General features: G+C 43.7%; 1 protein-coding gene across 5 annotated transcripts; it reads left to right on the top strand.

The window, feature by feature from the left end:
• The first annotated feature begins 725 nt into the window (after nucleotides 1-725).
• On the top strand, nucleotides 726-21,952 carry si:dkey-89b17.4 (zinc finger protein 646). Of its 5 annotated transcripts, none has more exons than XM_010874695.3 (7): nucleotides 726-1,118; nucleotides 8,070-10,867; nucleotides 11,394-11,468; nucleotides 11,649-12,812; nucleotides 13,904-14,808; nucleotides 18,566-18,952; nucleotides 19,083-21,952. In XM_010874695.3, exons 2-7 carry the CDS (start codon nucleotides 8,277-8,279, stop codon nucleotides 19,559-19,561), a joined length of 5,601 nt encoding a protein of 1,866 aa, XP_010872997.2. In that variant the 5' UTR covers nucleotides 726-1,118; nucleotides 8,070-8,276; the 3' UTR covers nucleotides 19,562-21,952. The 5 variants fall into 5 exon arrangements, with proteins under 5 accessions (XP_010872997.2, XP_010872998.2, XP_010872999.2 ...); XM_010874696.3 differs by having other exon boundaries at nucleotides 18,566-18,886; nucleotides 19,083-21,951; XM_010874698.3 differs by having other exon boundaries at nucleotides 728-1,118; nucleotides 18,566-18,978; nucleotides 19,083-19,170.
• Nucleotides 21,953-23,436: the final 1,484 nt, after the last annotated feature.

Below are 23,436 nucleotides of genomic sequence, written 5' to 3'. Positions count from 1 at the left end.
ATAAATAGGTTAATATGAAAGCCACAGGTTTAAAAAATGTGACAGAACAGGGTGAAAGTGTAAGTACAGTGTAGAAATGTAGCATACTGTGTAGCCTGGGGTGGTCTAGCAGCTAGCGATCTGGGACCCAGCAACATGAATTCGAGTCTGGGCCACTGCTCTTGGAGAGAGAACTACATTTGCTTCAGTGAGACAGTGTCTAATCACGCATAACATGCCTGAAAATATATTTTATATATATTTTAAATAGAGAAAACGACTTACTTTTCCACCAAAAAAGCCTATATGACATTTGAAGGGAAAAACTGAAACTTCATAGATCAAATGGAAATGTCCGTCATTGAACAATTAATTTATGGCGAAGAAGGCAGTGGGCCATGAACAATTTGCCTTTGAAACAGATTAATAAACATAATGGAATACAATCTCTTGGATGCCTGTGAATTGCCAGCTAAATAACGTGATTTCTATTTTGCAAAAAGGGTTATTAGCATGTAATAACTAATACATTGGGGCATGGCTCAATATCAGATTCTAACACATCGAAGCACACAAACAGCTAACGGGGAAATAAAATACAAACAATTGCAATGTAATCATTTAAATAATTTTCTGTATTATATTACTGCTAACTACATGAAAGTAATTTAAAAGCCCATATACAATCAGTGACCTCAGAATGTCATTTCCTCGATGATCCACGAAACAAGGGCTGGCGTTTTCACGAGAATCTATTCTAAGCAGCGCCTGCACCAACGGTGGTTTGTCTGATTTGGATTAACAACACGATTGAGCGCGCAGGGGCGAAATGGACCAGTTGGAATATCTGGAGAGGAAAAAACATTTGACAACATGCAAAAAGTAATACGTTTTAAATGTATTGGTGTTTGATGCAGACTGAAATTTTATTCTGCGCATGATGACGCGCAAAAGTACGTCTGTCTCCGCTTCACACCGCTAGCTAGCAGGAAGTATGTTGAATCGGTGGAAAAAAAGACCGAAGAAGCAAAGTCGGTTGTTGATCTGAAAAAAAAAACAAGACTGCTAAATGAAATAGCAAATGCTGCGTTTTCAGAATTGCCTTCATTCGCTCTGTTGCAAAGAACGTCATTAAACGGGTAAGTTGATGTCGTAAAAGGTCTAAAACCCGATGTTTTCCATCAATGGGCCACAGCGTATATGTCGAGATCTTTGTGTTGGTTCTAGTAAAGCGCTAGTTAGCCATCAAGCTAACCTGAGTGTGCAGCGGTTATTTTGCTTTCTTGTAACTACCGTACCCCTGAAAAAAATATTGTTTGTGCAAATAACATTGGAATATACGTAATTTACTGCAGAATATGCATCCAATATTAATTTGAGCTTTCAAATTGTACAGTTAGTTTTAATTGCTTAAGCGACTTCCGTTTTCCTAGTCTTTTTAGCATCGTGGGGGGTAGCTAGCTAGGCGGCCGCGCTAACGTTGAATAACTGGCTTGTTTGTTGTATGCAGATTTGAAGTTGATAGTTGGTCAGACTAATTAATAAATGTGTAACTAGCTATCACTAGAACCTTTACAATTGTATTAAAATAATCAAATACGCATGTATCTGATCCGAAATAGTGTTTCCACGACTTGATCTAGCTAACAGGCTAATGTTTGCACAGCTAACGAAAATGCTGCTAAACCCCGTTAGCTACTGGGCTAGCTGCGAATAGCTTACAAGGTAGTAGAAAACTATTTTTTTATGAAAATACTGTATGTTTCGTTGTACTTTTTAAATTATTAGATAATTTACTATCTAGTTGAACGTTTGGTGACTCGATGTTTCAGCCACATATGCAGTTATGAGGGGGGGAAAATCTTAAAGCGTTTGCTTTTTCCGTCCTCCGGCCTTGACGTTGCCTAATTTGGGGAGTCGTCGGATGGAAAAGAACACGGAATGTCGCGCGGACCGGGGATAAAGATGCCCTGCTTTTGTCCTGACAAATTCACACTGTATGAACTCAGTGGAAATGAAAAGGCAAGCCAAGGTCAGGGAGCGCGTTAGATTCACCGCGTACTACAAAATAATATTCAACTTTATTAACAGTTTTTCTCAAATCTCGTAAAAGTACAGTATTTGTTGAAATGTAGCACAAGTCATCCAAACACTCTTTCAAAACAATGCACGTCATGTGTAAACAGCGCGGCACATTAAAAATGGTGTAGCTATGAACGACTATCGCTTGTGTCGATTCGTATTAAATAACAATGGTTGTCCTTTTGTGGTCCAGGTATAGTGAATTTCACTACATTTGATCAGCAGTTTATACTGTGAAGGTTGTGATGTGCTATTCATATTCAAACTTAGGCCGTTTTTTTTATCACATACAAATGATTAATTTCCTCAGCTGCTACAGACTATTTACTTGTTTTTGACAATTCCTGGACAGCATAAATAAGTCAATGGGAATTAGTCAAGGAAAGTAAACTGATAACGGTAAACGCAGCTCTATAAACTGGTGCCATTATTACGGCCTGCTGGCATCATTCACAACACATTTGTTAAGTGCAAATAAAACTGTAATGTTTAAGTTAAAACATTACATTTCTCTTTTAGGCTACCAGAAAACTGCTGCCCAGATACTGTAATTTCACTTTTAACGTAGTGAAATGTGGTTCCATGTCAAGTAGGGTTTCTAAAAAAAATACTACTGCTAACAAAATTTTTGTATCAACATTGAGATCCGTATAACCCCTGTATCATTTGTATGGACAGGCCTAACTTTCAACCTGGGCCCACCTTCGAAGTGGAAACAACAAATGACAATCATAGTGTAATGCCTTTTGTGAATTTAGACCCATCTGGCATTGTCATACACAGATCTTGATTGACTTGAGGAGACCATCACATCCAGATGGCCTGGTGTCAGATCTCTGGGTCAGGGTATCTTTCCGAAGAGCATGAGGCTTTTATTTTCACAGAGAGCTGTGAGACAAACCAAGGCAGGGTATGAAGTGTATTCTGTTGAGGTCACTTGACTACAGGAACAAATACTGGTAGGCCTATGTCAATACGCCATTCAGAAATAAGCTGCCATGCCTTGTTCAAATATAGCAACTAAAAAGGTGGACATCTCTAGAATAGTGGATTAAGTCTGTATGTGAGACCAAGTCCAGGGCTCTATTACTTAGAATGACCAGTGTTTTTTCAGTTTAATTCGTATGCTTTCATGGTCACTAATACCTTTAAATGGAATTACGTTGAACTGCTTTACTTTGCTTATAATTGGCACTGCGAAAAATCAGTAAAAATCAGCATATGCTAATTGAGACACCTGTTTGTTTTTTTGCTAGGCAATTTTTGAAAGTAGGGTATGTAAACAGTTTTATCAGCATTAACTGTATATATATGCAGGCACTGGCTGCAAACCTCACTCATACACGAGCGGAGTGAATTCAGAAAACCTGGAAGAATGTGTTTTAGATGTGGTTCACATACAAACTTTATATGTCCGACCTCTAACTCAAATATGCTTCTTGTAAATAGCGTTGGTGTCTGTGGTAGAACGTCTTGTTTTCATTGCAGTTTTTCTGCTTTAGAGGTCCCAACAGGTATCCTGAGTTTGTGTCCAAGATTATTAAGGAAATGTTTCTTCTTGTAAATCCTGTCAACATTTAAATGGAACTCATTAGCTTAATGATTGTTCACAATCCTATTGAAGGATTAATTTATTGCAGTCGTCCTTTTCACACAGGGTCCAACTGAAATTCGACTTCTGCTTTTTGCCGAAGCCCCCGTAAATTGAAGTGCTGGGGGCTGCCATACTGGTTGCTCGCAGAGTTAATAATTTTTAACTGCCTTGCTCAAGGGCAGAACATGTTTTTGTTTAGTCTTGTCGGTTCTGGTATTTGGTCTAGCAACCTTTGTTTCCCTGTCCCAACTCTACCCACTGCTATGTTGCCTGCCGTCCACCAATATCAAGTGCAGACAGGCTAATGGTAGTCATGCTAGCGTAAGCAATACATGTTTTAGGCCTACACAACAAATCTTGATGTATTATCACAAGACTTCATGATGAGAAAAATAAAGCATTCCCCAAACCCTTGTGTGTTGTCTATATCGTCGTGTACAGTGTACATTTGCACATAGTAGGTGTATGGTTTTAAGATGATTCAGGGAGATCTTGGAATACACATTAGTTGGAAAGGTAAAGCCAAGCAGAAGCTTCAAATGTGCCATGTCTAATTATACTAAAGCGCTGTCTAAAAGTTGACTAGCATCACGTCTTCATTCAGTGCAAGCCTCGTGACAACCATTAAAGGGATAGTTCGTTCAAAATTCATATTTTTCTCAATTGTCCACTCACCAAAAGATAATCCTGAATAATTTTTTTCAAACCATCTGTCCCAGTCTGTAATTAGAATTGTCCAAATTCATTAATGGAAACCGTTCGTGCTGCCGTCATAAGCTGCAACGCAAGCGGAAAACTGCTCTGAAACACAAAAAAAAGAAAAGTCTAGTGGTGTTATTTACCTCAAAGAACATAACTATTGTATAACTCAAATAAAGTTTTAAGTTGCATGATATACTTCTCAATTCAAATAAACAAGTATTTCCTGTGTTTACTGGTCAGTTTTGTTCGCATTTGTATCAGTCCACACATTCTTCCGGGAAGAATCACAGTAAATGATAGTATTCGCTAGCTGGAAAGCAAATTACCTATTTCGTCGTTCAGATTCACCTCTGACAATCAAACTTAATTTGCTTGACAGATAAAGGAAAATACAATATATTATTTCTGACTCTGAATATGAGCAAGAAGAACATTTTGGCTAGCCAGCAGCTAAAGCCCAGCCCTTGCCCAGAATATTCTGGGGCAATGTGTATTTTGTGTATTATAACAGCAATCAGAAGTATTACTTACTATCTGTCTTGTCTCCACTGGTTGAACTGGGTAACTTGATGGCATTGCATTCGCCTTTAGTCCTTTTAAGTGAATGTGGGTCACAATACTCTGTAAAATGATTCTCGCAAACTTTGTATGTCTCGTTGGTGAAGTTGCTCCATTGATTCTTCCACAATCCAACTCAGGAGAGGCAGAGGTATTGTCCCAATTGCAGAGCAAGTACAATTTAATTTCAGACCAAAAACCCTGGGAGCAGGCTGACAGCATGGTCAGCATATGATCAAGCAGAATTCGATCCAAAGGAAATCCGGAAGTTCAAAGTAACACAAGTGTTAACCTGCACAATGAAATTCTCGTGAATTGGCACACAACATCTACATAGTAAAAATGATGAAATATATAAAGCAAAAAATGATGACAAAAATATACCAATAATATCGACTAGGATATGCTAAATCGTAAACACAGAAGGCATGCTAGGATCAAAGAACGTTAGAAAGCAATCACAAACTCTTGAATGGGCTTAGTATTTCTTTGATTGGGAGCTTGGAGCAGTTTGTTGTGATTGGGATCTGGTGATGGGGTTGAGAGATGGAACTGAACAGACCTTACAGATATGGCAACGAGTGAAACCTCAAGTCTCCTCTCCCATGTCCTTAGTACCTTTCTTATGACAATGGCATTTTCCACAATTACAAATATTATTCTGATGTCCTTTGACAAAAATAGGCCAGGTGAAGCAACCTATCTTCACAGAGGTTGAGTTTAAAGTTCACGCTCACCTCGATGACATCACTGCTGAAGAACAGATGCTGTATATCGTTGCTATAGGAAATAGTTTGCTAGTGGCAGCTGTTGCGTCACTAATTGCGTCAGCTGTTTCATCAGTGTGTACAGTTTATATCAAAATAAATCAAAAATGGTGCGACAGATTACTGAATGTAGTTTGAAGTGCAAACAGTTCCCATTCATGAATTTGGACAATGCGAATAACGCTAATTACAGACTGGGACAGAGCTGAATAATGGATTGTTTGAAAAAAATTACTGTGTCTTCAGGATTATCTTTTGTGGACTTTTGGACGAACTCTCTCTTTAAGACTTTCAATCTGCAATGACAGTTGTTAACAGATGATAAATCATGAAAGATTTTTGGCCTGATTCTATGTAGTTGCCAGCGCTCTGAAATGTTTTTTATGAAATATTATATTCTGCCCAGGCACACTTTTATTTTGGCCGGACTGTGTAAACTGAGCCGGCTAAGAAGAGCGAATGTCTTACTGAGTGAGTCTGAGTGACTACCCCATGTTAACTAGCATAGTGGTTAGAGACGCAGACTGCCATGTGGGGGACCGGTGTTTGAGCCTTGCCACAGTCAAAACAAATTATCCATTAAGATTTGTTCAGGAAAGACAAAAACCTTGCTGGCTACAACCTGCAGACGCTACGTTATAGTCAGTGGCGGTTCTATGATTAAAAAAATGGTGAGGCCATAAGGCGGCAGTAATTTTAACAAAGGGGCCATGCTAGTTTTTTATGAGGAAAATGTTTTTAAATACATATCTTTATGATAAGAGATTAAATACAGAAAAATACCATTTGCTACCAATTTAGTGTTAAAACCATTGTTTTAATTGACATATGTTGCAAGGGTCATTGTCACTTTAAATTGCAAAACTTCTACAAATGAAGTGTTTCATAAACAATTAATTAAAACATCTTAAGAATTTCTGTGACAAATGAAAGATAAACCAAACTCAAAGCAATTTTGCGAATAATGAGAAAATCAGTCAGCCCTTTCTTCCAGTGTACAGGAGAGTTAAGTATCACTAATCAGAAAAGTGTGACATTACAACATGAAAATGCCTGATTAGAAACAAAGGGCACACCTTCTCATCACCAGAATGAATCTCCACCAATAAAATGTCTTCAGAACGTATTCAGTATTCGCTTCACTTTTTCCTCATTGTTGTATAATTCATGTATAATTGTTTAAATATATACAGCTCCGGAAATAATTAAGAGACTGCTGTACCTTTTTTTCCTTTCCAAAAAAGTAAATTTTCGCTCATCAAGTGGTCTTGACCTCAACTCTGGACCTTGAGGCGAGTTCCGCTTTAATCAGGGAGTTATTTCAGACATGGTGTGCCAGGTGAGTGCAATTAGGGATGAGGTAGAACAGACAAAACGCAGGCTCTCTTGTGAATCTTGTAGGTTTTTCAGGGGTCATTTATTCAGAAGTTATCCAGACATATTTTGCCTATTGGGATATGATTAATATAGAAATAAAATGATTAAGTCATTGTTTTCAATGGAAACTCCTACTCTATTCCACACATTTCTATGCATTTTCTCCTATCTCATAGATGTTATTCGCGTAAATATATTTTGAAAGACAGATAAATTGCATCCGCCTGGTGTGCCAGCTCTATATGATTCCCTGATTGAACATTTAAGAAAAAGAGCCTGGGCACCCATTGAATGGGTTCATACATAGCCAGTGAACTAGGCAGACATCTACCTGGTGTACCAGGTGTAGAGAATACCCAGTCCTTTATAACTTCACACATTTCTTCATGCCATGCCTTACCACTACCACCAAATGGGAATGTTTGTACATCAAAGTAATTTCAATAATGTTTGGGTTGTTTGGCACCAACCATGCACACTGAATCGATTTTTTTTTTTCCTGCTTGATTTGGTGGGATAGCACCTTTGGCCATCTGCATAATTTCACCAGGCTGAGTAGATGCGGTTAAGTGGCTTTAAACAATCCTTTCAGCCAGTTAGGACCGTGTACTTAACAATCTTCAAAAGAAATATCCTAAAGCCCACAAGAACAGACTGAACATTTCAAGGGCCAAATAAGAATTGGAAACAGTTCAAAACAAACACTGATGACCAAAAGTGATGATTTTAGAAGTAATTGCATGTCTTCAAATGACAAATTGCCTTGACAGGGAGCAGGTGAAGTTGAAAGGTTTTATTCTGACCTGCTGATGTAGCAGGTTTATAGCTTGTTATGGCTTTAGTTAGACATTCTATTACAGCAATGATGGTGCTCTGTGGCATATTGGCTTTCAGTATAGGTAACCTTTCTACATTGACAGTGAACACCACTAGGTGTTCGGAATAATCTTTTCTGGGTTGTGTCTCTTCTAAAAGATTAACTGCGCTGTTTATGTTTTTCTTCTTTGCAGTTTTCATCCAGTGCCTGCTCTGTGTCCACATCCTGTCAGTGCTGCCCTGACGGGGGTTGAATGGCTGAAGTAAAAGAGACAATCTCCGGCTCTGGGAAGAAAATGGCTGACACCACAGAATCCAAGAGCTAAGACTCTTTCTTTTCACCCTTGTCTTCTTTGTTGATTATCTTGAGAGGCCTGATTTCCCCCCCTCCCCCTTTCCATATGTTTAAGCCTACTATGGCAATGCATGATATGAGTCGTGCCAAGGGTTTCCCCTGTAAGGAGTGTGACATGGTTTGCCCCAGTACACCCAGTCTGTTAGAACACATGAAAGCTCACTACCAACAGGAAGAGAATGGCAGGTTTGAGTGTGAGCAGTGTGGCCGCGTCTACAAGCATGCCGGCAGCCTGGCCAACCATAAGAAATCCCATGAAGTTGGTTCCTTTCAGTGTCCCGTCTGCACCAGAACTCTGCCCAATGCCGTCGCCCTGAAGAACCACCTCCGCATCCACACCCTGTCCCCTAGCAGTGCCCAGGCAGAGGAGGACGGTGGTGACGAGGTTGCCGAAGAGGGACACGATGAGCGGGACTATGGTCTGGCGCAGGACCTGTCTGATGGCTTTGCCCGCAGTCACCTGAACAACAGTGGGATGGGCCATGGTGTGATGTCGGGCCACGACCCAGATGATCATAAGAAATCGCCGGTGAACGACGATGCCTGGGATCGCCCGTTCAAATGTGACCAGTGTGACAGGACCTACCGCCACCACGGCAGCCTGGTCAACCACAAGAAGTGCCACCAGCAAGGTGCTTTTAAGTGCACCGTCTGTTACAAGCAGTTCAACAACCTGGCCGCTCTTAACGGCCACGAGCGCACACACTCAAAGTTCAAGCCTCCTGGAGCGTCAATGGTCAACAACATACACGACTCGGTGACCGACCAACGCTCGTCCGGGCCCCAGGCCGACGACGTGACCAACTGCTATTGCCACCTTTGCCAGGTAGCCTTGCCCAACAAGACTGATTTCCAGGAGCACATCCTGTTGCACAATGCAGCCTCCTCCTCACTGGGTCTTGGCCGTAGTTTCCCCGGGATTATGCCGCACAATCTCAGCGCTGTCCGCTCGCCAGCGTACACGCCCGCACTGGGCGACCCCCTTCCGCTTCCCCCCTTGCCAAACGATAAACGTGGCCCCTTTGACCCTATGCTTGGACCCCCGGTCAATAACCCCATTTACACCTGTGCATATTGTGGGGCCGGGCATCCAGATCTGGAAAGCCTTAAAGTTCATTATCTGACCCATGACCCCCACCCAGGCTCACATAGTCAGGACGGTATCCTGAACACTGACGGGATTGGTTCTAACTCTAACCCCTCGCCGTCTGGGGAGAGAGTGCAGTCTTCGTCAGATGATGGCGACCGCCGCTTCAAGTGTCAGGATTGCGGCAAAAGCTACCGCCACGCTGGAAGCCTGGTAAACCACAAGCGTTCCCACCAGACGGGCCACTACCAGTGCACCATCTGCTGCAAGCAGTACCCGCATCTGGCTGCCCTGCACAGCCACCTTCGCAGCCACAAGGGACGGACGTCCAACCAGTCATCCCTCAACACTGAGGGCGACTGGCTCTCCTCGGAACCCCTGACACTCGACTCTCAGAATAGCTATGTGCAGGAGGGGAGTGGCGCCACCACTCCCATCTCCCTCCCTGGCAATCTCGGTGACGCTGCTCACTTTGTCCCTGACGGCGGCCACAGCAGCGGTTTGGATTCGCTGGAGTTCCATGATCGATTCGATGGCTCCCTCGCCCAGAGCAACTCCGGGCACTCCCCTCTTCCCCAGAACCATCGCCAGGCTGACCGGCACATGTGTGCCGACTGTGGGGAAATGTACGGGGACATCTCGGGCATTAAGTCTCACATGTGCCCCCAGCGGCGACAGAACCAGGGGATGTCCAATGGTTTCATGGGCAACATGAGTGGCTACAATGGTTCCGGTGGCGCCGCTCTGCCTTCAGGTGGCGGAAGTGTGAAGGAGGGCAATGGACAACGTGCCCAGTATAGTTCCCAGCCCCATGCTCAAGGCGATGGGAAGAGAATGAACAAGGAGGACGAAGATGACGGCGAGGTGTACCAGTGCTCCGTTTGTGGGAACCATTATGCCAGCCTCAGGGCCCTGAGGAGCCACCTGCGAAGCCATGCCAACAACCCCACAGGGCCCGGGACCTCGGCCCTTTCCTCGAACGGCGAGCCAGACTGGAGGATGATCTGTAGCACATGTGGCCAGAGCTTCTCCAGGAAACAAGACCTGCTGAACCATCAGCTGATTCACGGGCCACAAAGGTCAGATGCGGCGGCGCAGGGAATGACCAACGATCCCACCAATGCCAATGGCAAAATGGATGGCGATGGGAGGAATCACATTTGCGTTGACTGTGGCATGTTCTTTGCCGATCGCCATCACCTGATCACACACCTGTGTCCTGGGAAGGGAAGGGGAGGGGTGCTTAGCAAAGAAGGATTGAATGGCGCTAAAGGGATGGCTGGCGGAGATGGAGTTGGTGGCGGCGGAGTTGGGGGACCTGGAGGCAGTCGTGATATGGGGGGACAGGACCGTAGACAACAGATGCCAGATTCAGATGATCGACCACACAAATGTGACCAGTGTGGGAGGGGCTACCGACACCCCTGTTCGCTGCTCAACCACAAGAAATCTCACAAGACCGGAGTCTTCAGGTGCCTCGTCTGCCAGAAGCGCTATTATAACCTCCTAGCCCTCAAGAATCACCAGAGGACCCACTTCGACCTAAAAAGGTAAGCTTTTGTTCAATCCTTTTCCCCACTGATATTGTTTTTGTTGTCTTTGTGGATTTATTAACAACACCGTAAGACCTGTGTGCATAGCGTATTCATCTAAATATCCTGTTGATAGCAATGGGAAGTTTTACATTGAAATCTCAGTCATGTTAGTCTTTATTTAATGAACAGTATTTTTCATAAATTTTTCCTAGTCAGATCTAGTATTATTACAGTTTGCCTGATTGAGCGCTCCAGCATTTATTAAAAAAAATAGGCTATTGATTTTTTGAAGACAACGCACCGCTTTTCCCTCACTGTACAGCGGCACAGCTGAAAAACTAACGACTATGTCGAACAACTATATCGAAGAATGTAAGAGTTAAGTAGCCTACTCTGCCCTATGGTCCAACCCGTAAGACTAATACAAAGCAAAAACACCCCTTAGGCAAGGCTGAGGATCCCAGGCCATGACATCTTTGAATCCATTCTAAACGTTAAATGTATTTCTGACTGGTGATTTCCGTTTATTGGCTTGCTACAGCAAGGCTGCCGCTGGCACAGGGAGAAGCGGTTCCCAAGTGGCACCCGATTCCGAAACGATGGCTTTACTTGAATGGTAAATAAACTCCCCAAATTTGCTTTTATCATCATCAATAAACGTAGCCAGCCCCCATTCAGCCAGTAGGCTGTCAACTCTTGACGATAGGAGCAAGTTGAGCGACTGTCGGAGCGTGGAAAAGCAAGTTTTTACCAGTTCCCCGTCCATCTCTAATTTTGGCCTCACTCTCTTTTGCAGGCACAAGTGTGAAGAGTGTGGCAAGGCCTTCAAAATCCAGAAGCAGCTAGAGAACCACCTCCGGCTCCATGAGGAACACAGAGCAAAGGCCCACGCCCAGCTTGCGAAACTAGGCAACGGAAGGTATCAAGGAGGACCCTCTGGCATGCAGGCCATGAGAGGAGAATCGTCCAAAACTCAAAACCCTGGCATGGGGGGAGTGAAATATGGACAACAGCAGCAGCAACCGCAGCAACAGCAACAGCAACAACAGCAGCAGCAGCAGCAAGGCTTCAAACCGTCATACTCACAGGCCGGTACGTCACGGGCTCAGAACTTTGATCTCCAAGAAGGGGTGCGACGACCCTTCGCCTGCGACGAATGTGGGCGGAGCTATCGCCACGCGGGCAGCTTGGCCAATCACAAGAACCTACACAAAATCGGCGAGTATCACTGCAATGTCTGCAACTCCACCTACCCCAACCGCCTGGCCATGAAAAACCACCTGCGTCTCCATTTCGCCCTCAAGAAGCACACTTGCCAGGATTGCGGCAAAGGGTTCCGCACGCAGAAGCAGCTGACCACCCACCACTCAGCCCAGCTGTGCAAAGGGGTTCCCGGGGTGGCCCCCCAGATGGACTACGAGTGTGACGGGTGCTGCGAGGGCTTCGCCACAGCGGAACAGCTGGCCGCACACGACTGCCCGGCCCAGCAGCTCCCCTCGTCCTCCGCCTCCCTCAACAGCTCCAGCCTTAGCATGGATGGGGCTGACCTCGGGTCAGACGAGCGCCCCTACAGCTGTGACCTGTGCAGCTGCACTTACAAGCACGCCAGCAGCCTGCTGAACCACAAGCACACGCACAAGACGGGCACCTTCACCTGCACCTATTGCGACAAGCCGTACTCCAACTACATGGCGCTGCGCAACCACATGCGCATCCACACGCAGAAGAAGAGGCACATCTGCCACCACTGCGGGAAAGCCTTCCGGCTGGCCAGGTTCCTCCGCAATCACCAGAAGGTCCACGAGGAAGGCCACACACGCTTTGGCTGCCCCAGCTGCGGGAAGAGCTTCCAGGGGAGGTCTGGCCTGGCGAGGCACCGCTGCGGGGAGAACCAGGTAGGCAAGGAGGGCAGGAGGATGGCCGCTGCAAGCACGACAGGGGGAGAAGAGTGCCGGTACACGTGAGTTTTCGTCTGTTGTTCGTGATTCTTGTGAAAATAGTGAAGATCATAGGTTTCTACATGTCTATTACAGGTATATGATCTCCAATCCGGCTTCCTTGGGACCATACGCGTGCCGGAATTCGGATTTTTCTGAAGTTTGGACAGATTGATTAGTGGAGACCAGATAAGTCACCCCTGTTTGCTTTCAGTTAGCTATTTACATTCGTTTCCTAGGCTACTATGAATCAAAATTGATTTGATTGTTCAGTTGGATGTATTATTTTCTGCTTTTACCAAAGAATACTGCCATTTATTGATACAATTTCAAAGCAGTTGACATAGTATAAAAAGTAAAGTTATGATTTGTGTGTTCCTTGTACTTGTTTTGAATTGTAGTGCTCCTTTGTTTGTGCTTCCCTGTCTCTTTTCATAGGTACATTGAAAATAAGGTAGTTGATAGTATAAAAATAGCTTAGTGGGCTTATTCCTTTGACAAAGTTAAGGCAGGAAGGTTTGTGAAAATGGTAAAAGACTAGAAGTGAGAAGGCCCTTGTGTTTTTTATTTTCTTAGACTTAGATTCACAGTAAGTATTTGGTGGTTGCTGCACTGCACATGATTTGTAATTTGTTAGATTTTTTTGGCCGGGGGGGGGTGTAAATTTGAAATCACTCACAAGCCACCGTGTCGCCACAGTTGAGGCCCATAAGCGTTTTCGAATATCTGAATATTGTGATATGGAAATGCTGCATTCAAATGTGCAGTGCAGTGAGCCACACATACCTTTCAAGACTCCAATTATGTTTCAGTTGTTTCAATAAGGAGAGTCCATCGTTTTGTTCCTATTTCCTCTTGAATGTGTTCCCCTTTATTTTCAAAATTTAACATTTCTTATAGGACATGGTAAACCACTTATAGTCATCTCCAAAGCTTTAAGCCGGATTCAAGATCATATACCTGTACAAATGATTATTTTGCGATAGATATAAACTACATTTAGAAGTTCTATCTAATGGAAAAGTGGTAACCAGCAAATTAGCTTTGGCAGATTTTGCGAAAAAAGGGCAGTAAGCAGTTTCTAATTATTTTATTGTATTTTGCCTCTCCACAGATGTGACCAGTGTGGTCGTTCCTACGCCCACGCCAGCTCCCTCCTCAACCACAAAAACACCCACACCATCGGCATTTACCACTGTGCTGTGTGCCTCAAGACCTACTCCAACCTTCTGGCCCTTAAGAACCATCGGCGCATCCATTCAGAAATCAGGCGTCACCGCTGCCCGGAATGCGGCAAGGCTTTCCGCGTCTCCTCCCAGCTCAATAGCCACCGCCGTGTCCACCTCAAGGAGAGGGAGCTGACTTGTGGACCCTGCCAGCGCAGCTTCCCCAGCCATGCCAGTTTCAGGCTCCACCAGGAGATCTCCCACGGTCAAGCACCCAGGCCCCCCCAGCAGATGCAGGCCAGGGCTGGGGGAGCGTCTGGGAGCACCTCCGGGGGCGGGGGTTCGGGCCTGAGCTGGGACTCTGGCCTGGATCTCACACTGTTGCAGGCCCAAGGACTGGATCCCAACGGACTAAAAATGAACTCCCCGTCTTTCCAGGGCCCCAGTGGCAGCCGTGGCCGTGGGTCGACGGGGACCAAGTCCCACGTCTGCGACCAGTGTGGCCGCGGATACCTCCACGCCAGCTCCCTCCTCAACCACAAAAACAGTCACAAAACGGGTGCCTACTTCTGCAACTCCTGTCAGAAGGAATTTCCCAACCTGATGGCCCTTAAGAACCACCGGCGCATCCACACAGAGCCCAAACGTTTCCAGTGCCCCGACTGCGGGAAATCCTTCAGAGTGTCCACCCAGCTCATCTGCCACCGGCGCATCCACACCAAGGAGAAGCCCTTCTCCTGCCAGCACTGCGACAAGCGCTTCTCCAGCAAGTCCAACCTCCGCCACCACCAGAAGGTGCACTGGACCAGCTCAGCGCCCCCTGCCACGGCCATGGGCGCTGCCAGCTTCCTGGGTATGCCCTCGGGCCCATTTCTATGAGTATGGGCGGGAATGGGGGATCGGGGAGGTGCTAGTGTCAGACGTGTTGGCGCACCACGTTTCCGAAGGTGCCACGGTCCTTCTCCTCCAGCGCAGGGACGGGATTGGTGCCTGTAGGTTTTCCTGAAACATGTTATGGGGGGTAGACATAACGCCCTGCATGCAAACCCAGACGAAGCAGGGGGCGGGCGGGGTTTAGGGGCGGGGGGTGCTGACTTGAAATTGATGACTTCTCCGCTGGTTAGAACTCCGGCTTGCGAAAGCTTCCCTGATGACGACCCAGCCGCCCTCAGCGGTACACCGGGACGACTGCTCGCTCAGTTGTAGGATGTGCCAGATCTTGTTGGCCCTTTTAGATACCACAACGATATGCTGTTGCCATAGCTCTCTGTTGCATGTTACACCATAGGTGATGATAGATTTCTCAGTGTTTTAATGGTGGGCCCAGTCACAGTGCAGCGGGATGGAGATCCACATGCCGTGCCGACAGAGTATAGCGACAGAGCTCGCCGAGTCTAGCGTTTTGATTAGTTTGTCCAATGTTAAGACCAATGTTAAGCTTTTTGACGTCTTTGCGGTTAGAGTGGGTTGCAAATCAAACACCTCATCCCTCTTGATCCAAGGTGAAGCTTTCCCTTCATCCTTTGTCATGTTACCCAAAACGTTTTGATCAATAACACATTTTGAGTTCTAGCAGTATTTATGACGTCAGCAATATATTGGGAGTGAGTCTGTTTTGTTTGACAATGTAATAATTGAGTTTTAATGGTGAATGAATGCAGTGGTTGGAGATGTAATATAGAACTGACTTGAGGGTGTGCTGCTCTCTTGCAAGGTTCTAATTGTTTTCTAACTTGTGTGTTTTTTGCAGCACGAAGATGAGCTTCAAACCATTTTATTCTGCAGATGACAACAATTCTCTTTTTCCGTTGCGTCTTTCTGGCATCACATTTGTGTAATTCCTCCTAGTATTTCAAAAACTGGTTTCTGGGCACCAATATTTTCAACACTGCGCCTAACTAGTTAACATGTATAGACAATAGGTTGTGGTGAAAAAAAAAAAAAAAGTAAACAAAATGTATTATATTGTTAGGCCCTGCTGGCATTTGGTTTTGAACTGTATCGTAATCGTACTTCTGACTAACAGTACGACTTTTATAAAACAGATCGTTGTAGTATGCATTTATTTATATTAACACTTGTAATGGAAAACGCTAGTCTTAGGATCACTCAGTTTAGGAACTGTGTTGTAACCTCCCTTTTCCCCTCTTCCGTCTGACAATTCATCCCGTGTTCATGGTTGACGCGGAGTCAAGGACGAGGAAATCCCAAATAAAACCTGTTACAGTGACTGTACTCCTCCACTTTAAGTCTCAATTTGTTATGCTTTAAAAAATGTTTTTGTCCCTTGTACAATGAATGGGGAACTGTTATAATGTGTGTATTGCAGTAAGAAGATTATAGAAAATATTTCTGAAATGTTTGCCTTTTACAAGTGATGTTGTGACCGTCTCCCTTCGAGTCAGACTGGATTTCCCTCCGTTTCACAAAATGATCACAGTCAAAGGGATGACTTTGTGAAATGTTGGTCCTCATTCTTTTAAGTTTTTGTTACATCTTATCGTAACCCTTGTATTTATTAGTATTTTTTTATTTAACTGCGTTTGACTATTCGAAGCTCTGTGGAAACACCTTTTATTGGGAGCACTGGTGCTTGTAAGTGACATTTTAAAGTGACAGTGAAGTGATTTAGGAGTAATGTGATAAAACTAGACCACAGGACAACTGTAACTGTTTATTTCAATTGAACCCAGGCATTTCCACCACGATAGGTTAAAAGTGGACTATTACAACCTTCATTGCGGCTAGTTTAGGAAGGCCCGGTATAACAAGTATAACAAGTCGTTTTAAGTTCAAATGTTTTGTTTCATGCATATATATATCTGTAACGCCTACTATTCACTTTTATAGATCATGTTTTGATAATTAATTTCTTAACAAAATCTGTCCATATTATAACCCCCTAATGCTGAGTACTGAAAATAAATAGCTGGAAAAAGATTGAAGAGCGGTGTTGTGAGTCGATTGTCCTTTGAACTCCACTCTTTGAATGTACGTTGAAGTGTTCAGTGTTCTTTCAGTGGTCAAGGGGTTGTAACACGGGGACATTATTACACATGACGGGGGCATCAGTCGGGGTCAACTCAACCTGGCTGAAGACATGGGTTGTATATTTTCACCTTAAACGTTAGATGGAAATGTGTGAAGTGAAAGGACAGAAATAAATGTATTCAGAAATAAAACGATCTATTTATAGTTAAAGGTGTTCTACAGCTTTGGAAGAAATTAAGAGACCACTGCACCTTTTTCTTTCCTTTCCAATAAGGTTGAAAAGGAGAGTTTGGAGTGAGGAACAGAAACGTTAAATTAGCAGTTTTTTCTTAATTTTAACCCTTGTGTTCCTCACTCAAAACTTTCCAACTTTTTTGGAAAGGAAAGAAAAAGGTGCTGTGGTCTCTTAATTTTTTCCAGAGCTGTATAAATCTAGGTAATCCATGACCATGAGAGTGCTTACAAGACAGTTTGACCATGTGTTTTACACTCTTGCCTGGAATGAAGCTGGCGTCAAACGCTGATCTCTGAAGAGGAGTCATTTACCTATATAATTCCAATCAGTGGAAAAAAATTACATGTTACTAAATGATATCTTACCAATGAAATCTTACAGATGCAATTTTTTCTGCTTAGCATGCCAATACCAATATCCATATGTAACCTGTTAAACGGGCACTGATGAAAATGCTATGGAGTGTCGGCAGAGGTGGTTTGTGTTTTGGAAGTATACCTAACTCAGTGAGTTTCTATGGACTCCTGAATTCACTGGTTGATGATGAACATTTTTGACTGGGTTAATTGCAATAGTTGAAATAGTTTTTTCGGGGGAAACTGTCCTACGGTGGTTTAAACAACTTGCCTACAAGTTTGATATCGAAGATGTCAATCACTCAACTTTATGCGGACCTATTTGGTGTACTTTAATGTACATGCTGTCTTTCATATTTGCATGTGAACGGTAGGACATTGTCCATAATAAAGATCCACTCGTGTTGCATATAATTCATTCTAGCTATCCATTGATGTTCCCAAATTAAGGCGTCCGTTTTCTTCTATCAAGGTACAGTAACAAAGCTATGTCAATAAACACGTGAAATAGTTGTAGCTAGTGGAAACACAGGAACTCATGTGGAATGGTGTTGACAAGTACGACACCCCACGATTTGACTCCGGGCCAAGCCTTCTATGGCAGAGCAAGACCATTTGAATTGCACAGTGGTTTAAGTGATATGTTGGAAAGGTACAGGGGATTTGGTTGAAATGCCAAATGTGTTGTTGATGGTACATTTTGACTTCCTCTTGGATTTTTTAGAGAACGTGACTTGTATTAACATTTAATCTTAAAAAGGAGAGCAAATGTTTATCTAAGATAATGCTACAGTTGTATTCACTAAGGGGGAAGACTGTGCCACTATGACTGTTATTTTTGTTATTGTCTCTAGGATTTGTATTACGTAATTACTATTGACATGAGAATAATAATGATTTGCCTGTGAACATTTTATGGAATTCACTTTTAATTGTTGTAGTAACTGGGTGTTTTCATGGTTAAAGACCTCAACTATGTATACATAAGAAAATAAAAGAATCATGATTGACACAATTTCTATTTTCAGGTCATCCGCCAGCTGGTTCCGGGAGACCACCCAAGTTGTACGTCTGCGACCAGTGCGGTCGTGGATACCGCCATGCCGGATCTCTCCAGAACCACAAAAACACCCACAAAACGGGCTCCTATTTCTGCACCTCCTGTCAGAAGGAGTACTCAAACTTGATGGCCCTCAAGACCCACAGGCGTATCCACACCGAGGTGAAACGCCACCGCTGTACGGACTGCGGGAAGGCCTTCCGTGCGTCTAGCCAGCTCATCGTCCACCGGCGCGTCCACACCAAGGAGAAGCCCTTCGCCTGCCGCCAGTGCGACAAGCGCTTCTCCAGTAAGCCCAACCTTCGTCACCACACCAAGTTGCACTGGACCGGCTCGGCAGCCTCCAGCTTCCTGGGTATGCGTGCAGGCCCATGTCTATAGGTATGGGTGTGGGTGTGGGGGGGGGGGGGTACTGTGATGCACATAGAAAAGTAAAGGTTTCTGAAGGTTTGGTTTAATCCAAGTCCTTTATTTCAATTTTCCAGGCCATCCGGTGATTGTCGGCGAAGCCCGTTCGCACGTCTGCGGCCAATGCGGCCGGGCCTACCGCCATGCCAGCACACTTCTCAACCACAGGAAAACCCACAAGACCGGCTCCTATTCCTGCACCTCCTGTCAGAAGGAGTTTCACAACCTGAACGCCCTTAAGAACCACCGGCGAATCCACACGGAAGCCAAACGCCATGGGTGCCCGGAGTGCGGGAAGTCCTTCCGGGTGTCCACCCAGCTCCTGGTCCACCAGCGCGTCCACACCAAGGACAGGCCATTCCCGTGCCACCAGTGTGACCGGCGCTTCTCCAGCAGGTCTGACCTGCGCCACCACGTGAATTTACACTGGGCGGGTCCGGGGAGCCCAACGCGGCCTGCTGTCTCGGTGCCTGCTTCCGGTGCCGCCGTGTTGGGCGTGCCTCAGTGTCACGGTGGTACAAAGTTTGGGTTCGGATGGGGGAAAGGGAGGCGCTGACATGCCACAGTTCTGGAGGTGCCAAGCTCTCGGCCGCTTTCCTCCTCACTCGCCACCATCTCCATCTGGTTGCGAGTGTGAGGTGTTATGTTGGTAGGCTTTCGTGAAGCAGGTCACGTGGTCTGGACACAATGCTCTGCATGCGACATCAGACAACGAAGAGAAATAGCACTTCAAGATGTCTATACTGGTTAGGACACTGATCACAAAGGGTTCCCCGACTTGCCATCATCCTCCACAGCTGGCTGTGTTAAACCCTCCGGGGGGATGACCTTCCGCCCAAAACGGTGCTCCAGGATTAGTGTTGAACATTCAGTGTAAAGGTTTTGGCATTGCTTCTCAGTCTGCATTACACGTCATGACATCCCAGCCCATGTCTGATGACCTTCAATTAAGCCTTTGCTCGCGGCTTATGTTGTTTTGAACAGTTTAAAAGATATTGACGAATAACTAGTGGTTTTTAGACATAAATAATGGCTGTTGGACATTTAACATTTTAACGGGAGGCTATGTCACATGTCTTTTGAAGGAGTTCCATCTTCAGCGTATATTACTCTGTTGCGCGGTTCTGATATTTTGTAGGTTGTGGGGTTGTTTTTTTCAGCACAAACACGAGAATCTAACTTTTATTCTGCGGATGACAACAATGCTCCAAAATGTATTGGTGTGTTCTAGCATTACGTGTGTTTTAGTCATTATTCCAAAACGTCTCTGGGTCCCTCCTAGTTTCTACACTTCGCTGTACACCACATATAGGTGGATAATAGGGTGTAGATTGAAAACAAATTAAAAAAAGTGTATAACATTAGGTTGTTTACGGCATTGGGTTTTATCCTGTATCGTAACCAGTGCCGGCTCTAGCCTTTTGGGGGCCCTAAGCAAAATGTCATTTTTGGCCCCCTTGGTCGTAACTGTACTTCTATTATTAACAGTACAACTTTTATAGGTCATTGTAGTATGCATTTATTTATATTAACACTTATATAAACAGTAGTTTTAGGATCAGTTTGAGAACTGTGTTGTAACCAACTGACTGTTCACTGTTTGTGTAGATGACCAGGAGTCACGGATAAATGACTCTTCAACGCTATTAATATTAATTTCCTTTGTACAATGAAGAGGGAGCTGTTCTGTGTTTTGACTGCAGTGGCCTTTGAATTGGGGTTGTACCATCCTCCCCATGACTCAGACCCAACACGTCTTTTTCAGAAAAGGAACCGCACCGTGTGCATTCATTGTTATTTGTTTTGCTACTCTTGTGTTGTAACCCTTGTATTCATTCATTAGTATTTACTTCTGTAAGATTGTGTCGTGTACACATATCTGTGTTACTATACTCGATATTCAAAGCTCTGTGTGATCGTGTTTTAAGGGGAGCACTGGTGCTAATAAGTAACATCTAAAGTGATACTAAAGTGATTTAGGAGGGATGTTCTAAAACTAGACCCCAGAACAACTATTTGGCCCTCTTAACCCTTGCATTTATGGGACTCTTCGATAACAGCGAATTTAGAAAAGATGCTTTGAAATACTATTCACTGAAGTTCTTACCTTTTTGTTGATTACTGTTCACTTTTATATACTATGTTTGAATCATATATTTTTTTTTTAAATAACGTGTTATAACCCCTAATGCTGAGTTCTGAAAATAAATAGCTGGGAAAATTAGCTAAGAAAAAGTGTTTTGAGTCAATACCCAGCAAACCAAAAAGTATGTCCCCGAACGTCAGTAGATTTTGTCAACATTCCCTGGATGTTCATAGGATGTCCCTTGTTGGCTGGGTTGCCTTTTATCTCCTCTTGCTTTTTATGTATTTAAGTTCTGATTTGATAACCATCACACTTGGATTCAGTTGAGAAGCAAAGTTGTAGACATTGAGGCATTTAAAGCTTTTTGTTGTTCTCAGATATTAACCATTCACAGTTAAGTATGTGGAAGTTGACTAATTTGGACATTTCCATTAAAAGTTGGAATGCCTACAATCAGCTTTCAAATTTATTCCATGACTTAAACCCTTTTTAACACTTTAGTAATGTTTCATACATGTATACAATACCTACAGAAAGTATTTCTGTAACCTTTTATTGGTTTATGGACTTAATTGATGAAATATATGTATTTTTTCCATTCATCTACAGTCAATGACTGATAATGACAATGTGAAAAGAATTTTTTAAAGAATGGTGCCAATTTTGTTTTATTGAAAATGAAAAACTGAAATATCTAATGTACTGAGGTATTCACACTAGGGCTGTCACGATATCAGATTTTCACTACATGATTATCGTGGCCAAAATAATTCACGGTAACGATATTATCGCGGTATCTATAGAAAATTTGAAGTAAAAAATGCTATCAGTTAAATTCATCTTCAACTTTGTTTAATGTGTTTTTTCCACTCTTTTTTGAGTGTATGGAGGTGGAGAGAGTCTGTAACCATAACTGTACAAGCAAAAAATAAAAGTGTACAAAAAGAAAAATTACACTTAATGGATAGTGAAAAGGCAACCAGATTAACTGATGAACAAAAGATCCACAAGGCCTAACACTGAGTGGAGTTTTTGGAAAAATACTAAACATTTTCGCCTAGTGAATAAGCTACGAAAAGGCATTAATTCAAACACTAGTGTGTAGGTCCAGACTTGTAGTTTAAGTACATGCATTGTTTGTTCATGAATAAGCTATGGAAAAACAGAGGAGTTTTTGGAAAAATACCATGTAAATTCCAGATAAAATAGGCTACAAAAACAGCACGAGGTGTTTATCGATAAAATGCAACTTTAGTTTCTATGGTTATCATCAATAACGTTATATTGCACCCCTAATTCACACCCTTTGCTGTGACACTCCAAGTAGAGCTCAGATGCATCCTGTGTCCTTTGATTATCCTTGAGATGTCCCTAGAACTTGACTGTGGCTAATCAAATTTATTGGACATGATTTAGTAAAGCACATCCCTGTCTATTTAAGGTCCCACACTTCACAGTCAATGTCAGAGCAAAAACCAAGCCATCAGGGTAAAGGAACTCTGTTAACCACCAAGATAGAATTGTGTACAGGCATCGAAAGTTACCAGCAGCCCAGTAGGCACTGTAACTCTTCATCTCATTGTGCATTTAATTACATCCATGTAAGCTATAATAATATAATATTGGTTTAAAACTATTTTTAAAAAACTTGTATTTAAGGGGGCTCTTCTGTGAAAGGGTTTTCCTCTGATTTACCAAGGCCTTCTTTAAAAAAAGAGAACAAATCCTGTATGTTCAGAGTCTTTAGAACAAAGGTTTTGGTCATATCTACTCAGTCTGTTTACGTGAACATTATCCAGATATTATCTGCAAAGAATCTCACTACAGTTCTTGGATGTCCATACCCATTTAATGGTGATGAATGGGGCCCAAGCCTCAAGCCATTATCCAACAGAGAAGGTTCACAGGCAGTCCCCCAGGATCACAGGCAGTCCCCCAGGATCACAGGCAGTCCCCCAGGATCACAGGCAGTCCCCCAGACAGGGGCCAAGTAGTGCACATCAGGAAGATGTATTTGGGTAAGTGTTGGTGTATATCTTGTCTGTCTGGTACATACAACAAATAAACCTTGAAAAGATTCAGAATAGTGCTCCACTTTCTACACGGGTCCATATCAGAAAGTTGGGAACATTTGAGTGGGATTCAACCGTCGTGTGGAGACGTGAGTGGGTAAAGCTACGACATCTGAATCTGGGCCTCACAGACTCACAGAATCCCTGCACAAAATGGACCCAAGCCTTTCTATGGCTGTTTGTTTTGTCTCTAAAGGTTTAAGTCAGTAGTTGACATTGTCCTTGTTGTTTGGTGGATGTGGCAGCCTAACACAGATGGTGTACGTTTAGTGA

This window comes from Esox lucius, chromosome 11 (assembly GCF_011004845.1).
Source record: "Esox lucius isolate fEsoLuc1 chromosome 11, fEsoLuc1.pri, whole genome shotgun sequence".
Classification (NCBI taxonomy): domain Eukaryota; kingdom Metazoa; phylum Chordata; class Actinopteri; order Esociformes; family Esocidae; genus Esox; species Esox lucius.
The sequence above is the reverse complement of the archived record's forward strand: the minus strand, read 5'-3'. Positions and strand labels throughout refer to the sequence as shown.

What these genes read in the sequence shown, in the direction of transcription:
- si:dkey-89b17.4 (XM_010874695.3), top strand. Translation starts at nt 8,277, where the DNA reads ATGTTTAAGCCTACTATGGCAATGCATGATATGAGTCGTGCCAAGGGT. An exon ending in ACGATGGCTTTACTTGAATG is followed by an intron (nt 11,469 to 11,648) that starts GTAAATAAACTC and finishes TCTCTTTTGCAG; the next exon opens with GCACAAGTGTGAAGAGTGTG. An exon ending in GGAGAAGAGTGCCGGTACAC is followed by an intron (nt 12,813 to 13,903) that starts GTGAGTTTTCGT and finishes GCCTCTCCACAG; the next exon opens with ATGTGACCAGTGTGGTCGTT.